Source organism: Melospiza melodia, chromosome 1, assembly GCF_035770615.1.
Source record: "Melospiza melodia melodia isolate bMelMel2 chromosome 1, bMelMel2.pri, whole genome shotgun sequence".
Taxonomy (NCBI): domain Eukaryota; kingdom Metazoa; phylum Chordata; class Aves; order Passeriformes; family Passerellidae; genus Melospiza; species Melospiza melodia.
This window is the reverse complement of record NC_086194.1, coordinates 147006920-147033137: the sequence shown is the minus strand read 5'-3', so window position 1 is coordinate 147033137 and position 26218 is coordinate 147006920. Positions and strand designations below refer to the sequence as shown.

At 37.2% G+C, this 26218-nt stretch overlaps 1 protein-coding gene across 2 annotated transcripts in view; it reads right to left on the bottom strand.

Annotated features, from left to right (window-relative positions):
* Positions 1–26218, bottom strand: part of RSPO2 (R-spondin 2) — a 100856-nt gene that overhangs the window by 17337 nt on the left and 57301 nt on the right. Inside the window, exons 3-5 of one of the 2 annotated variants that reach the window (XM_063171027.1) lie at positions 21460–21603; positions 20573–20761; positions 20367–20534 (exon numbers count right to left, since the gene is read on the bottom strand). In XM_063171027.1, coding sequence (XP_063027097.1) covers positions 20407–20534; positions 20573–20761; positions 21460–21603 — 461 coding nt within the window. In that variant the 3' untranslated portion in view covers positions 20367–20406. Of the gene's footprint in view, positions 1–20366; positions 20535–20572; positions 20762–21459; positions 21604–26218 lie in introns of those variants that run through there. The other variant, XM_063171026.1, reaches the window with a different exon arrangement.

The following is a 26218-nucleotide window of genomic DNA, read 5'->3' as shown; positions in this document are numbered from 1 at the left end:
TGGTTTATCATAGAAAAATTGGCAAAACTTTCATAGTATTTGCCCTAACAGGCGCCACTGTAATGGGCTGCAGATCTATGAATAGGCCAAGTACAGAAGCTAAAACTAACACTGAACAATACAATATGTTACTAAATAGGAAGATAGGGTTTTCTCTTTTTTAAAGTTATAATAGATGGGATTGATTTCATCCATAATTTACATAATGAGCAACTTAACTAGCCTGATCTCATCATTTCTCAAAAACGTTGTTTTGATAAATGAGTCTCTTCTGAAATTTCATCTGGCAATGAAATTTTGGTCATCTTTGAAGAACTGATTTATTCTCTTCTTATACGCAAGAATTACTACTTGGAAACATAATTGAGCTGTCAAACAACAGACCAGATATAAGTTACTATTACTAGCAAAACTTTGCTCATTCCATACTAGCCATAAGTCTTGAACAATCACTGAAACTCAAATTTCACAAATCCTTAAAAGCCTATGTGCATAATGTTATGGTCTGCAAGATTCAGCTGGTGGCATCAGAATATAAAAACATGAAAGTGGCGGCTCTGGGTGAACCAAGGATCCACCAAAACCACTATTGCAGCAGTAGCCCAAAACTAATTTGTCAGTAACAGTATAAAAGTAGACAAAGGCATGTAGTCCCTCTCACAAGAAGCTTCCCTAGCACACATGAGGCCTGGCATGTCCATGGCCATATGGAGGCTCTCACTGCAGAAGGGCTTGGAAACTGGTTTCTGCTGGAGAACATTTGTCCTGTCCGGAAAGCCTCAACCTGACCTTTCATTATGCTGATCTGCCACTTCATTATGCTAATCCTGCATATCTGGTTGGGACCAGGCAACCATGACACTCTGACTTTCAGTTTTTCAGCTGATAATAGATCAGGACAAACTTTTTTGCACAGAAGGGACAGCTGACTTTGCATGAAACTGAAAATGTATGAAATATAGGCTTAATAAAAAAGCACAAGACATGGATTGAACCTGCAAGTCTCATATGGACTGCCTGAGACATGAGAGGTCAGAAACAATAAGGGAAAATGTGAACTGCTGTATGAGATCCCACTAAGAGAGAGTAAAAGAAAGAGTGGAGGTACAGCTCACCATAAGTGTTCTCATGCTAAAATCAGGATATTTATTACCTTATGCCCTGAACACCAGGTCCATTCGTGATATGATAGGCCATGAATCTACTTCTTTTGCAATGCCAACCTATAGCATCATGTAGCCATCAAGATGCTGCCACTTAAAACTTGCAGATCCACAGTGTCATGCAAAAATATGTGTATGACTCTGTCTCTAATTTAAACTCCTTACAAATCAGACACACAGTGCCTACATTTCAGTTATCTGAAGTTTCCTACTATGAAAAATAATTGCATTTTTTGCATATGGATTTCAAGTACCACACTTTGGAAAGACTGGCCCAAGATGGTAGTTACAAAACATGAAAGCATGTGGAAACTAATTTCTGATAAAATAAATGGTTAAGACTTCTGTTATAAGCTGACTACATCAGACAACACACTGAAGTAAGACTTCTATCACCTTTGGGAAAGAAAACAGAAGATTATTTTCACTGTGATTAAATGGGGTCAGAAAAGAGAAAGGCATCTGTTAATATTCTGTTGTGAGGCAAGCCTATTCAGCCAACTATTGTGCTAATGCAAATGGTAACAGTTTGTTGCAGATGTGCAGTGGAACATAATACAGCCAGATCCTCTGGGCTTTTTGAAGTAAGAAACTATACACAGAAGACATTGGTGTGTTTAATAACCATTATAAAAGAGAATTTTAAGCACAGTGCCCTTTGCTTCAACCACCAACACTGCAAATGTTCAGTTGTAAATGTTATTTTGAGGAAATGAAAATGTAAGTCGATTCAGAAATCAAAGTCCAAGTGGTTAAGGGATTTCAGGCTTCTGTGTTGACATTTCAAGGCAGACTGAATCTTTTTAGGTTCTAGTCACTTATTATTTAATTTTAATTATTATTGTAGCAGAGAGAGATAGAGTCTAAAATCGGGAAATTATTTTAAGTTGGTAAGAAAGAGACACAAATGGTGCTAATGTCTCAGTTGTAAGAAAAAAGCATCCACAGTATAGTAAAGAACTACCTTCTACTTTCAACTACAGTAAGTAAACTGCAGACATCTTGCTGGCATTACATATCTCACATAAGTTCTCACTATTTTTTTCCATCGTGTTTTGCTAGTTTCAGAAATTTTCCCTACAATCGCACTCAGTGTTCCAGCGAGGTGCACAGCTTCCCATCAGTCATCAGTCACATAAATTGCCCTTCCCTGGTAAAGCAACAGACTGAGAATGTCAGGTGGACTAAAATGTCAGCTTCTCTAAATTACATAGTATGAAAGCACATGTTACATCACATTTCGGGGTTTTTTTATGAATAATGGAGAACCATGTAATTCATAAAAAAGCCATGAACTTTTTACCTCTGGCAATATGCTTGCATTTAAAATAGCTAGTATAACAGTTTTGATATATATACCACCACTTCAAATTTGAAATTGAACTATACAGAGCAGAAAATGGTTGAAGCTGGGAAGGACCTCAAGCATAGAAAGAGATGTCATCTGGTCCAACATCTCCTGCTCAAGCAGGAGCCGTTTGCCTCAGACTATGTTCAAATGGCTTTGGAATACCTCCAAGGTGAAAGACTCCTCAACTTTTTCAAGCACCCTGTGCCAGCACTTGGTTTCTTCACAATGAAAAAGTGTTTTCTGATATTCAGAAGGAAGCTGCTGGGTCTGAGTTCATGCCCATTATCTTGTTTCCACCCTCTCTTCAGGTATTTAAACACACTAGTAAGATCCCCCCAAGCCTTGTCTCTGGGTTGAACAGCTTTGCCTCTCTCAGTTTTTCCTCACACCAGTCCTTTCAATCATCCTCACTGAACCCTTCACTGAGCTCTCTCCAGTATGTCCATGTCTTTCTTGCACTGGGGAGCCCAGAGGTGGGGACACCACTCCAGCTGTGGCCTCACCACTGCTGAGTAGAGGGGAAGGATCTCTCTCATCCCATGGGCAGCACTTCTCCTAGTGCAGCAAAGGACACCTTTGTAACCTTCTAGGCTGTAAGGGCTGTAATGCCACTTTGCTGGCTCAAATACATAATTAAATTGAGATTTCTTATTTAAAGGTTAGATAAATATATCCCACTCACTTAGATTGCCCACTAAATAGAAAGTGGTATCACAATTATTGGGCAGGCTGATAAAAATTATCACTCTAGATTAGTTACATCAATTAATTTATTTTACACAGATTGGAAGAGCTTGCAAAATGGAATGAGGGAATTATAGCATTAGTGAGTAAATAGAAAAGACATACAGAGTAGAAACCCTTGTTTATTGAAGAAAAATAAAGTACATGCACAGGAAGCAGAAGTAAAGCAGGAAAGTGGGGGGGAATATGGTTCAACAGGGAGAAATGTGTCAAAAACTGAAGAAGAACACACAGGGGCCCAGAAACAGTTTTGGAAGGTGCAAAAGTGCTAGAAGGCTGGCAGTCACTAGACACAAACAACGCCATGACAGAAGAAACGCTGAAATATTGACATTTTTGTGAATTTATGTTTAGTGATGCTTTTTGTAATTATCCTCCAATTAATAAAGTAATCAATAATTTAATTTAATGCTTTTAAAATTAAATATTGCAGTCATTTTATGGAGGGTAGAAAACTCACATCACTATGCATGTCTGATAAGCTCAGCAGCTTCAAAGATGGAGGTTTTGGTGAACAATTTCATGAATACTTGAAATTGTGATTTTCAATATGCACTGTGTAAGAGTGGATCTATCTCTGTACAAGCATCCTGAGTGGAGAGCCACTCCATCAAACAGGAATATCAAATCTCATCTCAGTATAGGACTGAAAAAATACACATTATTTGAATGGAATATTATGAAATACTATGAATTTTCTTTTTTCTTCAAGGGACTTAAGAAAACATATCAAATTTATTTGTGGTTATGTTAGAGAGCTAAATAAAAAAATACCCAGAAGTAGAAATGTCCCAACAAAAATGCACAGTGTGAGCAACAGCTATGTCTCCTCTCCAAACTGCATTATTCCATTGAAAATAATTTATTTTAGTAACCAAGCATTGGAGTTCTGGGGTTATTCAGTAGCCACATCTTGGCATTCAGAAAAATAGCTGTATATCAAGTATCACAATTATACACAGTACAATAGCAATATAATCGTACAAAACAAAACACCATCCATTAACCACAATTTGAATATTTTCATATACTTCAGCAATTCCTACTTTTAGCCAGTTCTGGAAGCTCCAAACCTTGGAAGAAAGTTTGTTCTTATGGCATGATTTTGAGAATTTTTCATTCCTTTATAATGGTAAGATAAATCAAATCATGACCAAGACTTTTTGCAGTGATATAGAAAGCTAAATATTCTTGAGGTCATGGTTAGGATTCTAGGGCGGTGGGTTAATATCCAGATTATATTCAAAGACATACTTTGAAACCAATTTTCCAAACTAATATGTAATTCACAGGTAGATACAACACAAAAATCTGTATCCTTCCATTCCATCCCTTGATTTAAGCCTTGTAAAAATAGGGTCTTAAATAGTTGAAAATAAATTATGTATATTTTCACTGATATCAAGCAATTCCAAGAAAAGTGCAACAACATATTTATTGATAAACTGCTTAAAATTCCCATTTCTAAACTAGTCAGGGAGGGCTCCTTGTGAAGTGTTCAGCAGATCTGACCACTCAGTTATTTGTCTCATTTGGGCTGATATGTGTAATTGTAACATAGTCAGAAATATTAATAAATCAGGACACTGTTTCTCAGGAAAACAAGAGAATATGATTTTATGGCACTATTTACAATCCAGCATTTTATAATCTTGAAGTTTAGTGTGAACAAGTATAAGACTACAAAAATCTCCCAGCACGCTCTGCAATACGATTACTCTGGAAAGAAAAGACCAACTTTATGATGAACATTTTCACGAGCCCCTGAGGGATTTAGAGCAGCAAGTCCATCTAGAAGTCAGCGAAGCATTTTTATAAAAGCTGAAGGAAACTTTGAACACACTCATCCCTCAGAAAGAATACTCTTCAGCAGCAAATGTTCAAAAGTGCTCAGCACTCCTTAGGGCATGATAATAACAAAATTGTTATGGAACAAATTTTTGAAAGCCTGAACAACAGCAGCTGTGTATTAAAAGAAGCACCAATAGTGAAAGATTAAAATTATTGTAGCTGCAAGCATCTTCTGGAGTTAGGAAATACCAGGAAGCCTGAGAGCACACAAATACTTTTAGTTCTGTGCTTGTACACATATATTTTAGTATTAATATTTTATCTAAACAGATGACTATGTCCCATTCTCTCTAATGTGAAGGTGTTACCTTTTTGGGATAAGCCAGTAAACTTTAGGTATAAATGAAAACTATGACATATATAGCAAAATTAATCAAGCACACACAAAATCTAAATTTCCATACAATGGCTAAATGTATTGAGTGGTAGAAAAATACAGGCAGAATAATAAATGTTGGGTCTTGAGGCACAGTCACTCAGTCAAAAATGTTTCTACATTTTATTATTATATACAGAATTAGATAATCAATTTCCTGGTATTTTTCCATCAAAATAAAGCTAGACTGTAATAAGCACTGTTTGAAGCAAGGAAGATCCAGATCTGATTTTTATTATTATTATCTTTGTAAATTTGGTAGAAAAACACACCAAAACTTCCAAACTAGGCAAAGTACCTCTTGCATTTATCTTCATAAGTGTAAGATCACCTTAAGTACAATTCAGCTCCTTTTTAATGGGAAAATATGTTTGCTAGCTAAAATGAGATTATGGAGCTTGTTTAGTATTAACTTCTGCCAAGCATAAGCAATGTTTCTCTGAGTTACTATTGACTCATATGGCTAATGGCAGTAACTATTATCACTTCATTTTCTGTAAAATGACTTAGTCTTGAAACCTCCCATATTTGACCTATGTGATAACTCATAACTGTTAAACAATGAGCAAGTGCTTGCTTCCCAAATCTCATACCTGATGTAGCATGGTGACATCTTTACCCTTCAACAGCCCTTTAAAATGAGTTTTTTGATTTTAACTTATGCTCAGCTGAACACCATATTCACGTGAACACTGCTGTAAGAGGACAACTTCAATCAACTCAGCTTTGAAGAAATGTTTCTTTTTCACATTTTAAAAGAAAGCCATGTTTTACTAGCAGAACATAAATATAACTGAAGTATTTTTATCTGAAGCAGGAAATTGCTGTGCTTAATACAGGATTTGGAAAGTCTGACTATATCACAACTGGGTTTAGAGCAATCTCTTTTTGGACACACAATTATACCTATTCAAGACAAATGAAACTGCTGACAGGAACCAAGGAAGTAAATTACCAGCTATTATTTTGCTCAGTCACAATGCATTGCATTAGCTCATTTTTTAGAGCTTAGTAGAGAATATGAATTTCTAATCTTCTCAAATTAGCATGCCAGATAGTGCATTGAAGTGTTCCTTCACTAATAACACTTGATTTTTTGCTGCTGACTAGGTTTTATGTAAATACGTAAAATGAAATACGTAAAGGAAAACCAAATGTTTTCAAACAGAAATACATCAGTTTTCACGAGTACCTAAGTGAGACAGTGTTTTAACAAACATTGAAAACCATCACCTCTAAACATGTTCCCTTTGGGATGGATGTCAGGTTAAAATTGACAACCATATGGAGTCAAAAATCATAAGCCAGTTCCAAGTAAAATTTAAAACCACTGGCTTTTAGTGGAATAATTAATTTCCAGTGCTTTTCATTTAATTTCTGGTGTTGAAACATTCAAAGTGTCCCTTTTCTCCAACTTTTGCCTGCAGCTATAAAGACTGGAAAAACAGCTAAAACATTAAAAGTATTATGTGGTGGTTCCAGCAGCTGAGCTTTAAGAAATTAGGAAACTGGTGACAAAAATTACACAAGAAAGCAATACAGGGAATTAATGTCCTCACTACTACATTAATGTCCTCACTACTGCTTTATTCTCTAAATCTCTTTAGGAAGTAATAAGGTAAAACCTTTTTATAACTCCTGCAAGTGATACATGGTAACCTTCACAGTTCAATGAGTTCTGCCGAAGGAAGTACCTGAGATTCCTCAAAGTGTCCACAAGGAATTAATACTCACAGATTCCAGGGCATTTGTACCTTTCCTTTGTACCTGAAGCATTGCCACACTGACAGCATTGGAGTTTCACTCCCTAAAACAGGTGTCTTTCCAAAATCACTCATTTCTCGTTGAGGGAGAAGAAAAATTTTGCACATGACACTGTTCTCAGAAGGCATCCACTACTCTGTTGTCTGCTATTGCAAGACAATTAGAAAAATTATTGTAAGCGGTACAAAAGGTAAACACACCAATTCAATTGCTATCGAGCTGACATGAAGCCTCTGCCAGTTCTAGTGAAGTTACACAGATAATTGTCCAACTAGATAAAATTTTGGTTCACATAGAAAAATGAAACTCCTATCAATAGATCCACATCCTTCTTTAATAGCCCTGAAAGATGATACAGAGATGCTGACTTGAACAACTGTCTAAAAAGGAATAATAATTTTTAAGTGGTTGTTTTGAAGCATGCTGCTTCCAGCTTTGAAGTGCACTCACTGGTGCAGACAGTTATAACTCCAAGTCCAGCAATGCTGTTTAAACTCTTATTCTATACTAAGCTGAGGAAACTGTATCACTTTTTGGGTTTTTTTTTTATTATTTCTTCTAGGACAACCTACACTGAAATAGAGAGAGGTTCTGAAATTGCTCAATGAAGTGAGAAGGACTCTAGTTATAGTTTCGCTCCTATTTTACATTCACTTTTAAGTTCTGAGGTCCTATTACTTCATGGAAAAAGTAATAATTACAAAACAGATAGATTTGCTTCTCATTTAAACCAACCAAGCAATTAAACTTTGTTAGCTTTGCTAGCTTTGATGGGACTTCTGATTCTTGGCAATAATCATCAAGAAGTTCACATTTATCAATGTTATGAGAGATTAATAGCAACTCCTTTGTAAAACATCGCCAACCTATTCCAGATAAGCATCTCACCCAAAGAACTGGGAGGTGAATGCTTTATAAGCTTCTGTTACAGCTTGAGATACTGTAAAACTGTGATACTGTAATAAAAGAGGGGGAAAGTTCCCCTCCAAAGAAATTTAATTTCTTTTATCTCTCTAAAAAAATAATTGAGCTGTTTGGAAGAAAACTAAGAGAAAAGTAAAATATTATTATTTCACAACATACTCCACCCAAAAAAAACATTGTTCTGGAAAAGACATATGAATCAACTCTTTTTTTTTTAGAGCTTGAAATTTGAAGAACAATTACTTATATAATTAAAAAACTCCACTTGAAAGAACTGTTCAGCATGTTATAAAACTTCTCTCAAAACACTGTGCTGTTTTTTGGGTCATCTCTATTTCTGAGTTCTGCAGAAATAATAAATTCTCTTCTCTTTTTCCTTGCCACAGCTGCAAGGAAAAAAAAATGAACTTTATCTCCCAGGATTTTTCCATTTATATGTCTAAGGCTCGTCATGCACTGGCGTCCCCTGTTCTCAAAAGAGGAATTATTGCAGCGTATGTTCAAGCTGGCACTGGACTGCAGACACGATTAACAAAGTCTGGTGGCAGAAGAATCATGTGCTGAGTGCTGGGAATTAGAGCTGATAGCATCTATTCATCCCACAGAGAACATGCATGGAATCACCTTCAGTGACTATGAAAACCTGATTCTGACCTTACATCAGAATGTCAGTAATTTGTATTATTGCACTGACACAATCTGTAATGATCTTGAAACTACTTCCTTTTTCTTCAGACTAGCCTCTCTTTATTCTGCCACAGTACTTTCTTTTAGCTAGAAACCTCCCACCACTTACTCCCATTGCCTAACCAGAGCAATGACCTAAAGCCTGACACAGGACTTGCTTCGTAGATATTTTTCATCTGTCAAGATTTTATGGCCCAGAAATTTTTTCAGCCATCAGTTATCAAATGCAAAGTCTTTTTTTCCTGTTGCAAATACACTCAGAGTCCTACTCATATATCACTCTTAGTGCTACATGGCAGAGCTGCAAACCGATTTTTAGTGCATATCCCCTGCACAATGTTTTGCAATGCTTAAGATTATCCTCTATATTTGACCAAATTGTGGTTTTTCTCTGCAAACCCTAACAGAAATTTTTTCTTCTTGTTTAGAAGTTACAAGGAACAGATGGTAAATGAGGAGGTAACAAAATAATCTGGTCCATAAATTCAGAGCAAAATTAAAAGCCAGAATTTAACCATCTTTTTGGTAGGTTATAACTGGCTTTGCTTTAGAAACCCTTTAAACATTTGTCATGTCAAGTAGCAGATAGATGTAGAAACTTTGTCAGTATTGAAGAAACTATAGTATAGATGCAATCTAGCTTCAGGGCAGCTATGCTAGATCTGATCAAAGCTGCTTGGCACTTGCCTCTAGTCAACAGCTAAGGTTTCATTGTGCAACATTAAAAGCAATGAATTAAAAGAGTGTGACAGTTTTTATAGTACTCTTTCTACTGTGCTGAACTTTCTGTATAAGTACAGCTGGCAACCCATTCAAAATGTTCACGTTTGTATCTGACAGAAAAGCAGAATAATTTAAGAGCGGGCTGCCATTTTCATCAGGAGTTACTCTAGCAAGTGCCATGGTGTTTACATGGGATATTGACATCACTGGAAATAGCTGTGATCTTTATGCTCCATGATAGCTCAAGCAGCTATGTTAGAGTTGCAAGTCATGTCCCTTGTTTGAACTTCTTGTAGTTTTTCATAAATCTGACATGATGTAAAGCACCTGCTTTGGTGTCCTGCTGCTGCTGCTGCTGCTCTTTGCAGCTAGATGCCTCTGACTTGGCACCAGGTTTGCAAAAGTCATCACACTTATATGTATGCAGATAAGAACACCAAGGAATGCTCACAGGAAAGCAATAAAAGGCTTAAAATAGACAAATATAGGAACAGCCAAGCTAATGCAGGTGTGTAAGCAGAATAGTCCTAATACGTGATCTAAAAGCTTGCTATCGTGTCTGCAGTATTGCTACACAGTAAATAGATGCGCACAACATATGACTGAAGTGTCAAACTTGAAGGTTCTTGTAAGACTGTATAAGCTCAGCCTCATTTGAACCTCAGTAGCCTTCTACCTGGTACACACTTTATAAAGATACACAAACGGATAAACTCTCACATTAAATGGCAAAGATTATCTAAGATACTAACTTGGGGTGGGGGGCTTATTAAAACCTACTTTTGGAGCCCCTTCAAAATGTAAACAGTGACACACAAAATAAATATGTTTATGATAGAGGATTTATTGCACAAAAGGGCCCTGCATTGTGTCCATCATAACTAATACTGCTTCTGTGTTTGATCATTTGGTGCAGAATGTTTATACTGACAAAGGGAAAGTATTGAGACATCTCCATGGTACTGCATCTTTACATGCTACTATTAAATTTAGGCTAATTTATTCTTAAGACTGTGCTCAGAAAATTATTTAAACTACTCATTTTTAATGGGTACAATACCACGTAACATCAATGTAGAGTGGGGATGCCCTGTCCATTGTGAGAAATTCTTGTTTTCTCTTACTCTTTTCCTATGCTCAGGTTCCCATTCCTTTACCAAACACTGTCTGCAGTAATTTTTGTAGCTCTTCAGAATGAACCAGAAATTCAAAGTGTTCGAGAAGAAGTTCTTTGCATTCACCTCTGAAGTGTAAAGCAAAATGTACTACAGGAATCAGTGATGCCCAAACTTTCCAATCTGAAATAAAATTATCTCAAATTATCTCAAAAAGTTCTAGAAAGACAACAACAACAACAAAGGCAAAACCAAGCTACAATTTAAAAAAATGAGTAGCAGATCTGTTCTTCCTTTTCCCTTCTTCTATTGCCCTTTTTCTGCTGTGCACAAGAGGTAAAGTTGAAAACGTATCTAGAAGTTTTCTGCGAAGAACTTGCATTGCACAGCCTTAAAAATCAGCGCCATTGACTCCAGCCTAGTTCTAGCACCGGTGGTCACACAAATGAGAGCAGCTGGGGAGATTGTTCCTTCACATTTTGCCTCTTGGCACTCTCCCTTCACTCCTCTAGCTGTCTGCTGCAAGTTAATTAAATTAAATCTGGCCTGCAGCAGAGTACTGGAAGCTGCTGCATTTATGCATCGAGCAGTGTGCCCTTCCAGAGTTATTGTGAGACTCTCTGTAATAATTAGGCAGGAAAAACTCCCACAAGAGAATGAGTCCCCCAAGTGATCTATGCACCCGTAGAGCAAATCACAATTCTTCATCCCAAACATAGTACCTCACGACCTGAAAACATTATATCTGCACAGCACCATGCCAGATCCAATAAATCGTGTGTCTCAGCAGGGACCATTAACTCCTGCACAGCACTCTGCTGACACTTCTAAACTCTCCGTTTCTTGAGCTACTTTATGCAGCATTGGCTTAGGAGTCTCTGAACTACACATCACTGTAGAATTGCACTCTTTGTCTCATTTTGAAAGGCATTGGAAACCATTCAGCAAATCATCATGCGTGAACAGGGTTTACCTTTTCCTGTTGGCTAACAAAGCCATTAATTAGGAACCATATGTCTGTTCTTTCATGACTTTTTTCTAAAGAACCAAAGAAGAGGTAGAGGCATTCACTCTATTTCTCAGATTCTTTCCCCCTCCTTCTCTTTCCTGGATTCCTTGCCCTCCACATTTGCGCTGCAGGATAAGAAGTAAACCACTTCTCTGAATTTAGACTGAAGCTGTGAGGCTCCTGTCTTAAGCTACCTTAGCCTGCCACAAGCTGTCAAGCAAGCAGGCCACAGAGCATTCAAAACGATACTCCAGAATACAAAGGTATTAGAAAGGGTAGAGATGAGACATCACAATCACAATTACAGCAGTGTAATGAGTTTCTATCTTAGCAGTGAAGCACCTGCACTTACCTTGTATACACTGCTGTCTACTGCACATGGGAGGGAGATCTAGGTAATTTGCATTGGCACTGCACAAGGAGTCCTGCACCTGATGATCACTAACACAAATGATCATTGATGTCAGTGACACCAAGACTGGAGGAAACCTGAGATGCTGTGATCATGCCATCATGGAGTTTGTAGTCCTAATGGATATAGGTCAGGCAAAGAGAAAAGTTAGGACCTTGAATTTTAGGAAAGCAAAATTCCAGCTGGTGAAGGAACTGGACAATAGGACCCCCTGGTCCTATTTCTGTTAGTAAATAGAAACCCCTGGTTTCCCCCCAGGAATCTGCCCTCAGGGACAAGAACTGGTAGAACTTTAGGGATGCTTTCCATTGAGCACAAAATCTCTCTATTCCCAGATGTAAGAAATCAGGAAAGTAAGGCAAGAGAGCAGCATGGCTGAGTCAAGACTTACTGGTCAATCTAAAGGACAAGAAGGAAATCCACAAGCAATAGAAGGGGCCAGGTATTCTGGGAACAACGTGAGCTCTCTGTCTGGTTGTGTGGAGGTGCAGTCAGGAAGGCCAAGGTACAGCTGGACTTAAACTTGGCAAGAGACGCAAAGAATAACAGGAAGGGCGTCTATAGGAGTGTCAGCCAGAAAGAGAAGGTTAAAGAAGGTGTACCCCCCTGATGAGCAAAACTGACAACACTGGTAACAACAGATGAGAAGAACAGTGAGGAACTCAACAACTTTTTTTGCCTCAGTCTTCACCAGCCAACTCTCTTCCCACACCACTTGAGAGAACAGACTGGAAGATGGGGGAGCAAAATCCATCCTGCAAGAGAAGTTCAGGTTCATGACTGCCTGAAGAACCTGAATGTACATAAGCCTATGGAGCCTCATGAGATGCATCCCAGAGTCCTGAGGGAACTGGCTGATGTAATCACCAAGTCTCTCTCTGTGATGTTTGAAAAATCATGGCAATCAGGTGAAATACCAGGTGACTGAAGAAAGGGAAACACTATACCCACTTTTCAAAAGTGCAGGAGGCAGAATCCCGGGAAATACAGACCTGTCAGCTTTACCTTTGTGCCTAAGGATACCAAAGTCAGGATGTGGCCCTTGGACCAATCCTGTGAATACAAATACACTCTGTAAATAAACCAAATAGGTTTATTACTTAAGAAGAGACTTCTGTGCAAAGAAAGCCTTACGGAACCTTTTAAAACTGAGAAAGGCTGATTGCTCTCTAGTCATGCCACATCTGAGGCAGATGGCTCTCCAGACCTGCCATACCCAGGCTTGTGGTTTGGCAGAGGATATGCATAAAAATGTGCATAACTGATTGATCCTAACGGATAAACATGTAATCTCAGGCAGGTGAGCATTTGCTGGTTTCTCTGCTGTGACTGAAATGGCTGACACCATAATGTACAAAAATAGCTCTTTGGTCAAGAATTAGAAATGAGTATGTATATGACTTTTCCTCCTACAAGTGGATTGTGGTTTCAGAATGATCAAGAGACAAAAACCAACAGGAGTTACTTCACAAGAGTATGCACAATAAAATCCATCAAGTGCCTTTTATGGACAAATTCAATCTGTGCACTTGGATCAGCCACAGCGCTTTTCAGAATTTGTATTTCCATGTGGATTAGCAGCTGGCTCTCCTTCAGTATTTTTAAATAACCCTGAATTGTATAATTGCCATGGGACTATTCTAACTCATACTCTGGTCATTTACGAGGATTTACACTCTGGTACACTCAGTTATTCATTAAAAACAGATAACTCCCACAGGAGGCACTGCATCACTCAATACTCATGCTACTTCTGAAATATGGTGTAGTTAAAGAAACACACATGTTAAAAGTACTTATCTGGTCTAAGATATAATAATGGCAATAAATAAATAAATTGTGCATATTACCTTTTAATGATTGGGAAAACTATGTTAATGTCTTCCCAAGAAAATAGTTACTATTACTTAAATTAAAAAGGAGGATTAAAGGATAATTTATATTCAGAAGGAAGGGGAAAATGTACTTTTCTGCACTGCCAGTAATTCCCTTGAAAGCCTTTAAAAATAAGCTGAAAATGTAGTCTGCCAATATGATAAAACAACACATAAATTTCCACAGCCTATATCATCCTGATAAAGTATGGAGAGTTAAAACCTTGTGCTCAGTATATATAGTCCATTACAAGATACGCTTTGGGCAGTGGTACTGAAGAGGAAAACTAAAACAGAAATCAAACTACAACAATGCTTTTCTACACAGCTGTTTTGCTACTGTCGTGAAACGTACCCTCTACAGATCACTTTAGACAGATTTAACCTCTGGTTTATGCATTTTTAAATTCTGCTTCATTCAAACAGACTGAAGTAGCTTAAAAGCTTTAAAATGTAATCCATCAGTTAAAAAAGAAAACCAAAACCACACTTCACCAAAAACAGCACTTCAAGGAAGTTTAGGTTAGCTATGTCTATCTAAGTTACAGGTTTCAATTTAAGTAATGCATTATTCCACCACATTCACACAAACCCACAAATTGTAATTGCAACCCATAGTAGTATTTATCCAGACAAAAACAGCAAAAAAGTTTTGTAGGAGCACAGTGACACAGTCACAAGCTGTCTCAACTCCCATGCAAGAACCATCCCATTTTCAAGGAAAATGCAAACCCAAACACTGAGCAGTTACCTAAATGACCTAAATCTCAGAAGGGTTATTTTTAATAGGTGTTGGTATTGTTTCAGAGCACTTAATTAGCTGCTTACTTTAACTGACCTGATTCCAAACACGTAGAAAAAGGAGGATCAGTCAACACCCATATCTTGTTCACAGAGCTTTAAGAGGTACCTCAACCTTCAAGCAATGTGATGTAATCTAGTAGCAGCAAAGAGGAGGCATTCCTGCAAAATCTGCCTGCTGGTCCTTGGTGAATAGCACTTGGTTTCAGAATTGAACATGACTGCTACTCAAACTGACGTTCAAGTTCATGTGGATTATAAAAACTATTTCTAACTACTTTTCAAATATGAGTCCAATTGGATTGCATTTTCTCTTTGGAATATAACTCAGGAATGGACTGCTCCTAACAGTACAAAAGAAAAAAACCAGCAATTGTTTAAAAATCACAGTAAGTTTATTTGTGAACTCATCTTAATGGATATGAATCAAATGCATATATAGTACAGAGAGAGTTATTTGCTCTCTCAGCCCCCCCCCAAAAAAACCCACAAAAATATCCATGTAATTTTTTGTTTCTAAGAAGAAAGGTTATAGAAAACATGATATTTTAATGCAGGAAAAAAATCAGTTTCTTGCTTCATTTGAATGACTTTATAGTATGTTATCACCTGAGAGGTACACTGCCTAACTTTTACCTGCCAATCTAAGAAGCATCAGGTATAGAAGTGCTCCAACACAAGCACATGCATGCATGTACATCCAACAATGAATGCAAATATCTTGAAAATAACCCCACAAATTTGCTGTGCATTTCCATATTTTCCACTTTGAAAAAAATAAAAGCAGCAAGTTGTAAATCATCATCTCTGAAATAAGCATATGAAGAGGAACATACCTAAGACCAAAAAATGGAGACAATTTAATATCTGAGGGTTGTGAGAGTAATAGCTAATCCTGGTTTCCTCACAACTGACCTGATTTAAGCAGGAGGCTGGACTAAATTACCTTCTATGTTCCTTTCCAACCTGAAACTACTTATGATTTGATTTTCACTTTTTTTATTGTTACCAAACAGAGATTAAAAATTTCTGCTCTTCTTAGAAGCTTGTATAAACTTAATTGACTATTTATGATATAACTATAGCTCCTGCCTATGTGTCTTAATTAAAATACATAGTCTAGTTGCAGGCACTCCCACTGAAATGAGCAGTAATATGTGTTTCATTTTCTTCAGGATCTATATTTGCTTTACAATTAGTTTTCACTGGCTGTGGCCCCTTCTGAATGTGAGCAACTAAAGGGTAGAAAAAGACCCACATTTTAATACTTGCAGAACAGCATTCTCTGTACAAAGTAGATGCTGACAATCCAGACAAGCAGAATCTGCAGCTGGCAAAGGTCTGCTTCCTGAACAAATGTACTAACAAGCACGCCAGGCTCTGAGGGTTAAGTCACACTGTAAAACAGTTCTTGTTTCCTGAAAAGCCTCCAAAAAACAACAGACCTTTCTTGCTCCCACTTATTTGGTCCTTCAGAGAATGGCCATCAACTAAAATAATCACAAAAATATTTCCTTATTGCTGTTGCTTTCCCACCCTGCACTGTGCAATTAGGTTTTTTTGGTGGAGTTTGCATCTTGTAAGCTGATGCTGAAGCAGGTTTTCTTTCTCTCCTTCAAAAGCTTTGAGTCATGATTTGTAAATGAAAATGATGGGTTATATTTTCAGACAAGCTAAGGACAAGTCTTCTTGTCCAGGGTGACATGCAAAAAGCACATCAAGGAGGGCAACCTGCTTGGTGACACCAGGATTATAGCAGAGCCAGCACTCAGTGGAGCTACACTTAATGCAGCTTCTTCCTGTCTGGTGAGTGCAAACGAGGGCAGATTTGGTCCAGTGGGACAGCAAAATTAATAGAGAGCTGCAGCAGGCAATGACAGTATAATTGTGGTATATTCTATGTACTACAGTCTTGTTTAAAATACTGATAAGTCTCATCAATTCTGATTTTAGTCTTAAAGTGATAGATAATATTCCAAAGTCTTAAAGAACTATGCAATACTAACAAAGTAGAACAATCTGTTTGTAAATGTTGTCATCTCTCCCTAAACTACAGTGGTTTCTGGTTGCCACCATCTCTGGTCAGATCACATCTCAACCTATAAGATAGTCTTTTCTAAGTGGGATCATTTTTTTGTATGTCTAACTTGACACAGACATTTATGTCATTACTTAACTAGCAATGGAATGAAATCATCAATTTACTAAAAATGTCCCAAAAATCAAACTTTTTTTTAAGATGTGAAAAGGCACAGCAACTCCAAAACAAAGTCTTATAGCTGCATTCCTATAGTTCTGCTGGTCTTCCAATGTTTTCTTAGACTTCCATAGTGCATTAACTTAAAATAGAAGTACATTGTACAATGGATCTTTTAGATACTATGCATGATTTTGAATTTAGAAGTGTGCAGTATTCAGCCAAAGACAGACAAATAAAAACAAATAAATCAAGAAATCAGCACTTTGAACTAAGCTTTTATCCTGGTTAAGGCTAAACTTGGAAATGCATGAAACAATGGTTAACATTATATTCAAAACATGACACATAATTTGTATATAATTTCAGCCAGAATAAAATAGGCCAAATGAAGACATTTCAGCACTATAGCAGCCACAATAAAGATTTGGTTTGCTCCTATTCCCTACAACCAGTCATTCCAGCTTGTCTCTAATTCAAAGCAGAAGTTATCAGAAATTTTGCAAAACTCAGACAGGAAGAAGAGTGTCCTTTCAGCACATACCCACAGGAGGTGCTGCCATTCAGACAGAATCACTCACACTGGTCCCCAGTCCAAACATCAGCAGGACTAAGATCCCCAGTCCAACACCCTCAGTAAGACTGAGACCTTTCAGACTAGATTGCTCAAGAGTTTGTCAAATCAGGTCTTGGAAACTTCCAAGGATGGTGCCTACACAGCCTACTGGACCAATCCAGCCAAATGCTTGACAGTCCTCATGGAGGAGGGAACAGTTCTTGCTGCTCCTGGACCAGCCTTTGCCACTTAGCTCTCTGTTCTTGGGGCAACATAGCACAACCAATAGCAGACAGAGAATATGGTGGTTATGTTTCCTGAAACCCAGCTAAAAATGCCCTGCCCTTGACTCAAAGGGCAGATGGTGCTTGTAGGTATTTGGCACTGAGACAATCTATAAGTGCAATATATCAATTAAGGTCTCAAAAGAGTCCTAGCTTAAAAACTTTTCAACATTGGATACTACAATGTAGATGTATAAAAAAGCTCAAAAGAATGTGATCAACCGACTGATCATTCACTGAGTTCTGGTGTTATATTTATTTTGAATGGTTTTTATTTCACTCATGAGGAAAAGATCCATTGTAGCTGAAAGGAATCTCATGAAATTCAACAAAGTGCAAAGTCCTGCATCTGGGAAGGAAGTACTCCCTGAAAAAGTATGGGCTGGCTATGGACTGTCTGGGGAACAGCTCTCCTGGGAAACGCCTGATCAAACTTGAGCTAAATGTGAGCCAGCTTTGAGCCACCGCAGCAGCAATCACTCCCTTCAATGTGCTGATCTGTTAGTACAGCATGACAGCAGATTAGGGGCAGTGATCATCTCCCTTTATTTGACACTCATCAGACCACATCTAGACCACCATATGCAGCTTTGGGTCCCTCAGCTCAAGAAAAGAAAAATATTGATGGAGTTTGGCACAGCATCACCAACACGGTGAGGAGCTGAAGCGTTTACCCTGTGAAGAGAGACTGAAGGAACTGGGTTTGTTGAGCCTGGAAAACAGAAGGCTTTGGTGATCTAGAAGGACGTGGGGGTGCTGGTGGGTGAGAGGCTGGACACGGGCCAGCAATGTGCACTTGCAGAAGTATTACTTTGGCACAGAGTAATATTCAAGTTTCAGAGAGTTTGAAGAACTGAAGTCTGATGAGCACTAAACTAGCAGAGAGCTGCTTTGCTTGCTTATGCCACACTTAATATGAGTAATTAAACCAGTCTGCAGGTTCCTGGAGTGTGCAAACAAAAGAGGAGCAATTGCTGAGGTAAACATGAGCAACATACCAATAAGAGGTACAATATTATATTTACATAAAATTTAAATATAATATAAATATTATATTTATAGTAAATATATGGGAAAACATGAAGAGAGCAAGATTTATCAGTCTATTTTACATTTCTGACTGCTGAATTCCACTTTTTTTTTTTTTTTTTTAATTTTAATTCTGGCTTTCTCTCTTTTTGAACTAAAGAGAAGAAAATTCCTTATCAGGAAGAGACCAGCACGGGTAGAAGGTGGCCTGAACAAGCCAAGTCTCCTTTGTCTAAGTCCAGCCTCTCAAAGTAGAATTCACATTACAGTCAAAGCCACAGGGTAACTTACAAAACATTAAGAGATAAATCAGTAGTTAAATCAGTAACTACTGACACTAAGGAAATATCTCTAAGTAACAAATATGAAATCAGCGTTATTCTTATGTTGCTAGCTTCAGTAGGAAAAAAAGCTAGATGATCTTTCACTTGTATTCAGGTTGGTATCTCTACAGCTCTGCAGACACTGGAGAAAGTGATAAATCATTCATCAAAAATTGAAGTTGTACCACTGCCATATGGCCAACTGGGTACCACTTTAAAAATATGAAACTGAAATAGTTAGTAAGAAAATAGAATTTAACTCTCCTTCTTTAACTTTCCTTCTATTGCAAATGCATAAAAATCTGTTTTGGATGTTTCCCTGTAGTGTGGACCATAAATAGTAACTTTAAAATGTACAGAAGTAGAAAGCACATGACAAAAGCACTTTATTTGACCCTATTCTACCAAAAATATCCTTACTTCCTGCGCTCAGCTTAATCCATCACAATCTTCAATCATTTCAGCTGTATAATCCAATACTTATTCTCCACATTTGTGTGAGTTTATGTACTGAGAACATTAGGATGAAAGGATTTATTAAGAGCTTCTCAACTGACATTTACAGGGGATTATGGTTCTTCAGTCTCCCAGAAGTGCTAACCTTACAATTTTTTTTCTATTATTTCTTCAGTTTAAAAGTTCAGTCACAAAATTCCTAACATTAGGAAAGCACCATATTTTTAAAGACTCAGGATCTCTTCCTCAGCAGCCAGAACTGTAAGCTGTGTCTGAGCCTCCCACTATGTCACAGTGATCAAATAGGCAATAAAACATTTTGAGTGTCTAATGTGGCAACCATACTAAAATATGATAAAGGAACGGGGTCTTAGTCTAGCCCTGTATATACTATAAATTAAAACATACTACAAAGCAGGAGTTCTATACAGGGCAGCCCCTGTGGATTCCTCACCTGCAGAGATAACCAGGTCTGGGGAAGGCTTACCCTAGGCACTCAAAACACTACTAACACTCTCCCAGGAGTTTCTTAGTTCCAGCTAGCAATGCCATGTGTAACTAACTACTTTTAATTTAAATACCCAGCATACCAACACTGTGTGTGCCACCTGCAGAGTGGTTTAGAGTCATAATCTTTCCTGCCACGTGCAGAGTAAGTAGTTCTTCCACCATCAGCATCATTTCCATGCTGAAGCTCAAAACTGCAACCATTCTTCCATGAGGCACTTCTCTGAAAAACCCTCAGGACTACACCAGAAAAAACAGTTTCACAGTCTGCTGAAGGACTGATTGCTCCCTTGCTGAGTGTTTCCCTGGTGGCTCTCCATACAGACTAGGACTGATGTACTATCGCTGCTTTTCAGCCTTGGCTGACAGAACAGAGACAGAATTTGGCCTTCAGCTCATAAAGATTTTTCTGGCATTTCCACTTACCTCCTGGACAATGCCTCATGGCCATTTTACACCGTCTGGATTCTGCAATGGTTGGACATGGTATTGTGTCTTTTGCTGGCTTCTTCACAATTTGTCTTGTTCTCGTTTCCAGGCCCCACTTAAATCCACATGTTTTGTTATTTCTGCTGCAAGTTCCCCACTCACTCCATTGACCCACTTCACAGCCTTCTGATAAAGCAAAAGAAAACTCAAGTGAGCAATCCTTCTGGGTTTTTGTTTTGTTTTGTTTTCCTTTTTTCTTTTTTTTTTTTTTATTAGAATACAATGTATATTGGTAGAAAGCAACACCTGACAGTTTTGCCATTAGCGGGTAAAAAGCTAGAAACAAAATTAACATCTCTCACAGAATCTGAATCTTTTTAGCCAGCATCAACGCAACCAAAAAAAAACCCAGAATATAAAGCTGTATGTTTGATATGACAGTCCCAAATATTCAAAAACTCTCCTAAGATAATGAGATTGACTTTTTTTTCTATCTAATACATAGATCCTATTTGGTCGTCACCTGGGTTTGAAAACTTCAGAAGTTCACATTTTCAAGTCCTCTCCATCATGAAATGCAAGAAATACTCTTGAAAGAAAGAGTTTGTTCTGACACAAGTCCTAAAATCTTACAAATTCTGAGCAGAAAATCTTCATAAAGGTGATTTTACAGTTAAAAGGACATAACTTTGTAATGCACAGGAGAGAGAGTGACATTCCCAGTGAAGCGTATTTTAAAGTTTGGAAAAATTTACTAGTATTACCAGTAAAGAAATCAATAATAACTCCTTACTGAATATTTCCTGATAAGAAATACTAAGCATCATCATAAAGTAGTGCCATATTTAAATTTGGCCACCTGGCCAAAGAGCTACTTGACTCACCCACACATTCCATAAGCTCTTCCAAGGCTGCAAATCCAGCGGGACATCCTCGAAAGCAGCGGCCTCTGTGCGAGTAAAAGCCACTTTTGCATTTGGTACAAAAGTCTCTGCTAAAGCAGGAGTCACAGTTTTCTATTCTGCATCCTAAATCAAAAGGATCATAAGGAACAATGAGACAGCAAATTTAGGGTAAGACTGAAAATGAAGGGACTTAAAAAGCAATAAAATACCAAAGCCAGAAATGCTGTAATACTGTTATCCTGAAATCCATCTGGAATATAGACAAAATTAGAGGTAACTGTGTTTCCCACATTTTCCTCTATGTCCTTCTAATCTTATTTTTCTAAATCAAACTGTAGATAAAACCCATGGTTTAATTATATTTGAGTTAATGATATCTCTTAGGAGGAAAAATGTTCAGTATAAATTATTTTCACGTGTAAGTAATTTCGATGAAACTGAGATGCAACAAATTATTTTGGGAAGTATGCACGTTTTATATGTATTGTCTTCAGTTTATAATTTATCACTGAAAGCAGGATACTTTTTCTTTCTATGAGGTGACCCTATGAATAGCTGAGTGGATGCTTTCATGTAGTGTATCTGATGTCTGTGTCTACATATATGCATGTGCAAGAAGCCTCAATTTTGCTGAATTTAACTCCTCTCTATCATTGAGACACTTATTCCACAAAAAATAACCATTCTCAAATGACTAGGGGACATACACCATAATGCATAGATTAAAAATTTTAAAAAACCAAACCAAACAAACCAAACCAAACCAAACAACTATTATCTTTATGAAATATTGTATTTCTCAGAAAATTTAAGAGGAATATGACCTGCAATAGATGACAGACTCAGGTGTAGGCTTTTTAGAAATATCTTATTCCATATTAAAACATGTCAACTTGGAAATTAGCTAGTTATTAATGATCATATGTATACCATACATATCTACAAAAAACACCAGGGAAAAATATTCCAAAGATTAAGAAGGATAAGCCATTATATTTGGAACAGTAATGATCATTTTATAATTAATTTCTTAAAAATCTAATCCTTCAGCTAACAAAATTAAATAAGCTACAATAGCTGTATCCTCTCTTCAGCTATCTGAAGCCACAGCAAGAAGCATTTTTTATTCATGTTATGCAACAATATAATAATAATTTTGGTAATTCTGTCACTCATTTATTCTTCATTCTTTTATAACGGAAAAATAAGCACAAACCATAAGGTCACTATTCTGAAATAGCAATTAGTAAATATCGCCAATCAACACTTCACATTTAGCGAATATTTATGAAACAGATTTTAATATTTATTCTTGAACTTCAGCAGGCTAAAATAGGGCATCCCACAATACTTAAACAGTGTGTGTGTGAGTGTGGTTACGTAAAATCCTTTGTTAGCAATTAGGAAAATATGAGGCTTTTAAATCAGATTTCTTGTGGCACTGGGCAAAAAATTAGGCAGACTGAATGAAAAGAAAAATTTATATTTCTAGGGGTGTTAAAAGGAATGTGAGCATCAGTTTGAAGCCTTTCCCTGACAAAGATAAGCTCTGCTGGCTGTATTTAGACACAACCACACATAACCAGAATGTACCAACTCCTGCATCTAGCATTCTCCAAAGGGGTTTTAGAACTCGAGTTCATATAAGCAGAACAACTTGGGCTTCTTGTCCACACTTAGGGTCATAGGAAATTCCTTAGAATCATAATTTTTTTTCACAAGGGTTGAACCAATCCCTAAAGAACAGGATCGTGGTCAATGTCTACACAGTGATTCTGCAAAATCACTTTCCCAGATTAATGAATTGCAAGGCAAAACCAACCAGGTGATCTGCTCTGGAGATGTACCACAATGCTTAATTGCTAATCTGGTTTGTTATAGTCAAGATGCACTGCAAGTATTTTATTACATGTAATGCTTGAGTCAAACATCCTGTGTATTTAAGTCTTCAGAAAAAACATTTGCCTCTTGCCCACTCACCTGAGACACTTGAAAAGAAACAGGGTTTTTACAAATTGTGTAGTCACAATATAAGATGCAGACCAGAACATTGAAAGAAAAATCAGCATCTTGCAACCCTCCCTCACATCCAATTGACACAACAATTTTTAAACAACTTTTTAACCATTGCTTTCAAAAAACATGTTGGGAGTTACATACTGAAATTTTCTCTGTGTGTGTCAAGAGGGACTAAAGGAAAAACTTTCAACAGAAGTTAACATTTGACATGATACAGACACGCTTGGCGGGTGGAAGCCAGCCTCACTTTGCACTGGGGATTCCCTCCATAAAATTATCATTCATTCAATGAATGAATAAATCCTCTTTCAGTTTTGATCATACTTCAAAACTTCCATCTTATTTGTATTTTCTGCTTTATCTTCAATGTCAGTTTCCTTTTGTGTCACAGCAGAGTCTTTGAGATAACTATCTTTCAGAAGCTTTAGCAGGTGAATGTTGGGAGGAATGAAGGATGGATGAAGGTTTGGTGGACATTTCCACCAAGACAGTTTAGACAGTTTATTTTCTTTTTTTTTCTATGAAAATAAACTTCTCCAAACATGAAAGACACATTATTTAATCTGTATCAGATGCAATTTAGGGGAAAATACTGAAAGAGTATTAGGAATACTGTAATAAATCTGAAATAAATATATTAATTCATCAGAGTGATATTCATCATAATTCTTAGGGTTAATGAGTGCTAATCATAATGATAATTTAACTGTAGCTGAAGACAAACTAGGAGTGACAACAACCTGACTTTACAATTTCACCAATGCCCAGACTGTCCCCATCACCGTGACGTTTGCTCCTTTCAAGTCCTGCTCCCATCCCTCTGCTGCTCACTAGAGCAGCTTTGGTGCCACAGATCCAATTTCACACCGCCATCCTGAAGTGTCCACTGGCGCTGCACTGATCTGTCATTGACCAGCAACACCTTCTGTGCTATTTTTTCTGGTAATTGAACCCCCTGACTGCTACAGTTGCAATTACAACAGTCTCAAAGTGTCATATGCTCTACTATCCTACCTAAGTATAGTTCAAGTAACAGCATATTCATTAAGTCCTGCTATTTTGTAACACTGTTAAAAAATTCATTACCTTTCTTAATGCATTGAATTAACTACATGTGTTTAATAGATTCTCAATTTGTTTAAAAGTTTATCTTGTTTTTACTGAAGGTGAATGGAAGGGAAAATTACAATGTTGGGTCCACCTAGGAGAAAGAGGGAGAACCTAAACAAACAGTCAACCAAAGCTGAAGGGAGCTGTAATTTCTAATCTCTGAGTGGTTTCTCCTCCTAAAATTATATAGGTTACTATGGCATGGACTAAGTTGAAAGGTTCAAGACAGGCTTGATCCATTAATCAGTGCAACCACCAAACTGACAGGTTTCATCTGACTCTTTAAATTCAGTTGTTTTTTTCTCATGAGGTTATGTCTTGTTGGAGCAGTTCAATTCAAAGTCATTAATTATTTAAAAATTATTGGAAAATTAACAAAGTGTTACTCATCTCTTGGGCATTCTTCTACAGGAGAGATTCAACACTTTCCAAGTTCATGTCCAAAAGGACTGCATTGTCACACTGCAGTGTTCAAGGTGGAAATCATATCCAGCAGGAAACTACATTGATTTCTAGAGACAAGCAGTCTCAAATTTCATGATTCACTGTTACTAGAAAAATTGCCTAGAACCATTTAGCAAATTCTAGGAACACGCTGCTTACATGTAGAAAAGAAAATTTGTCTTGAAATCCAAAATTTCCATCATTTTCGAGCTGCTACACTTGGCTGTTGTATTTATTGTGTTACATTTGGCACTGACAATGTTTGGCTTTTAAAATCAAGACAGCATTTTCCATAAAAAATATTTTCTATAGCTTCTCTAACAAAAATGGGAGTGTTCCAGTAAAAAAAATGCTTAAAACCTTTTGTGCCTATGAAGACATTATTAGGGCAGAAATTATTTCAGCTTATGTAATTCAAGCCCTGTAACTCCCATAAGGATTTTATTTTTAGCTGAGACAATGCTATCTGAGCAATGGAATCTGTAAGCATACCTAAGAAGAGCAAGTAGGAAGAAACCTATTCAATTTTTAAGGATGTTTATTTCAACTCAACTTCAATCAACAAAATGCCTGTATGTCCACAATGCGTCATATGTGCAAACCAAGATCAGCAAACCAAGGAAAAAAAGAGAAGTGATGTGTAAATAGTTAGCAGTTACACTAACATAAAAATATGCAATACAAAAATCATCAGAGGGGAACCAGGACTGGGCCATAAATGCAAGTGCATCATTATTCTCACAGAAGGAGACTGTGAAAGGCATGAGGATGAGATAAACATCAAGTGCTCAACACATGCCAGTATGGGTTAGACAGAACTTGCATTTATGCTATTCAAAATCAGTCCTGTAATTCAGGGGGAAAAGCCATGTTCCATAAGTGGTAAAACCAAAATAAATATTATTTTGAATTCACCCTCAACCTTCTGCAATTAACTTCTCTATTTTTTTCTCTTCAAGAAACTAAAGAATACTGCCAATAAGACTACTTTGCCTACAAGCACAGTACAGGCTAATAGAAATAAATCAATCTATTTCCTAAACCTACAAATATATTCAAAAACATTTTTACATGGGGAAGTATTTACAGCCAAGTTTTGAAAGATTTCAAGTGCAGAAGTTGAATTCAAAAATGTGTTAGGAAAACTAAGGCCAAGATTCTAAAT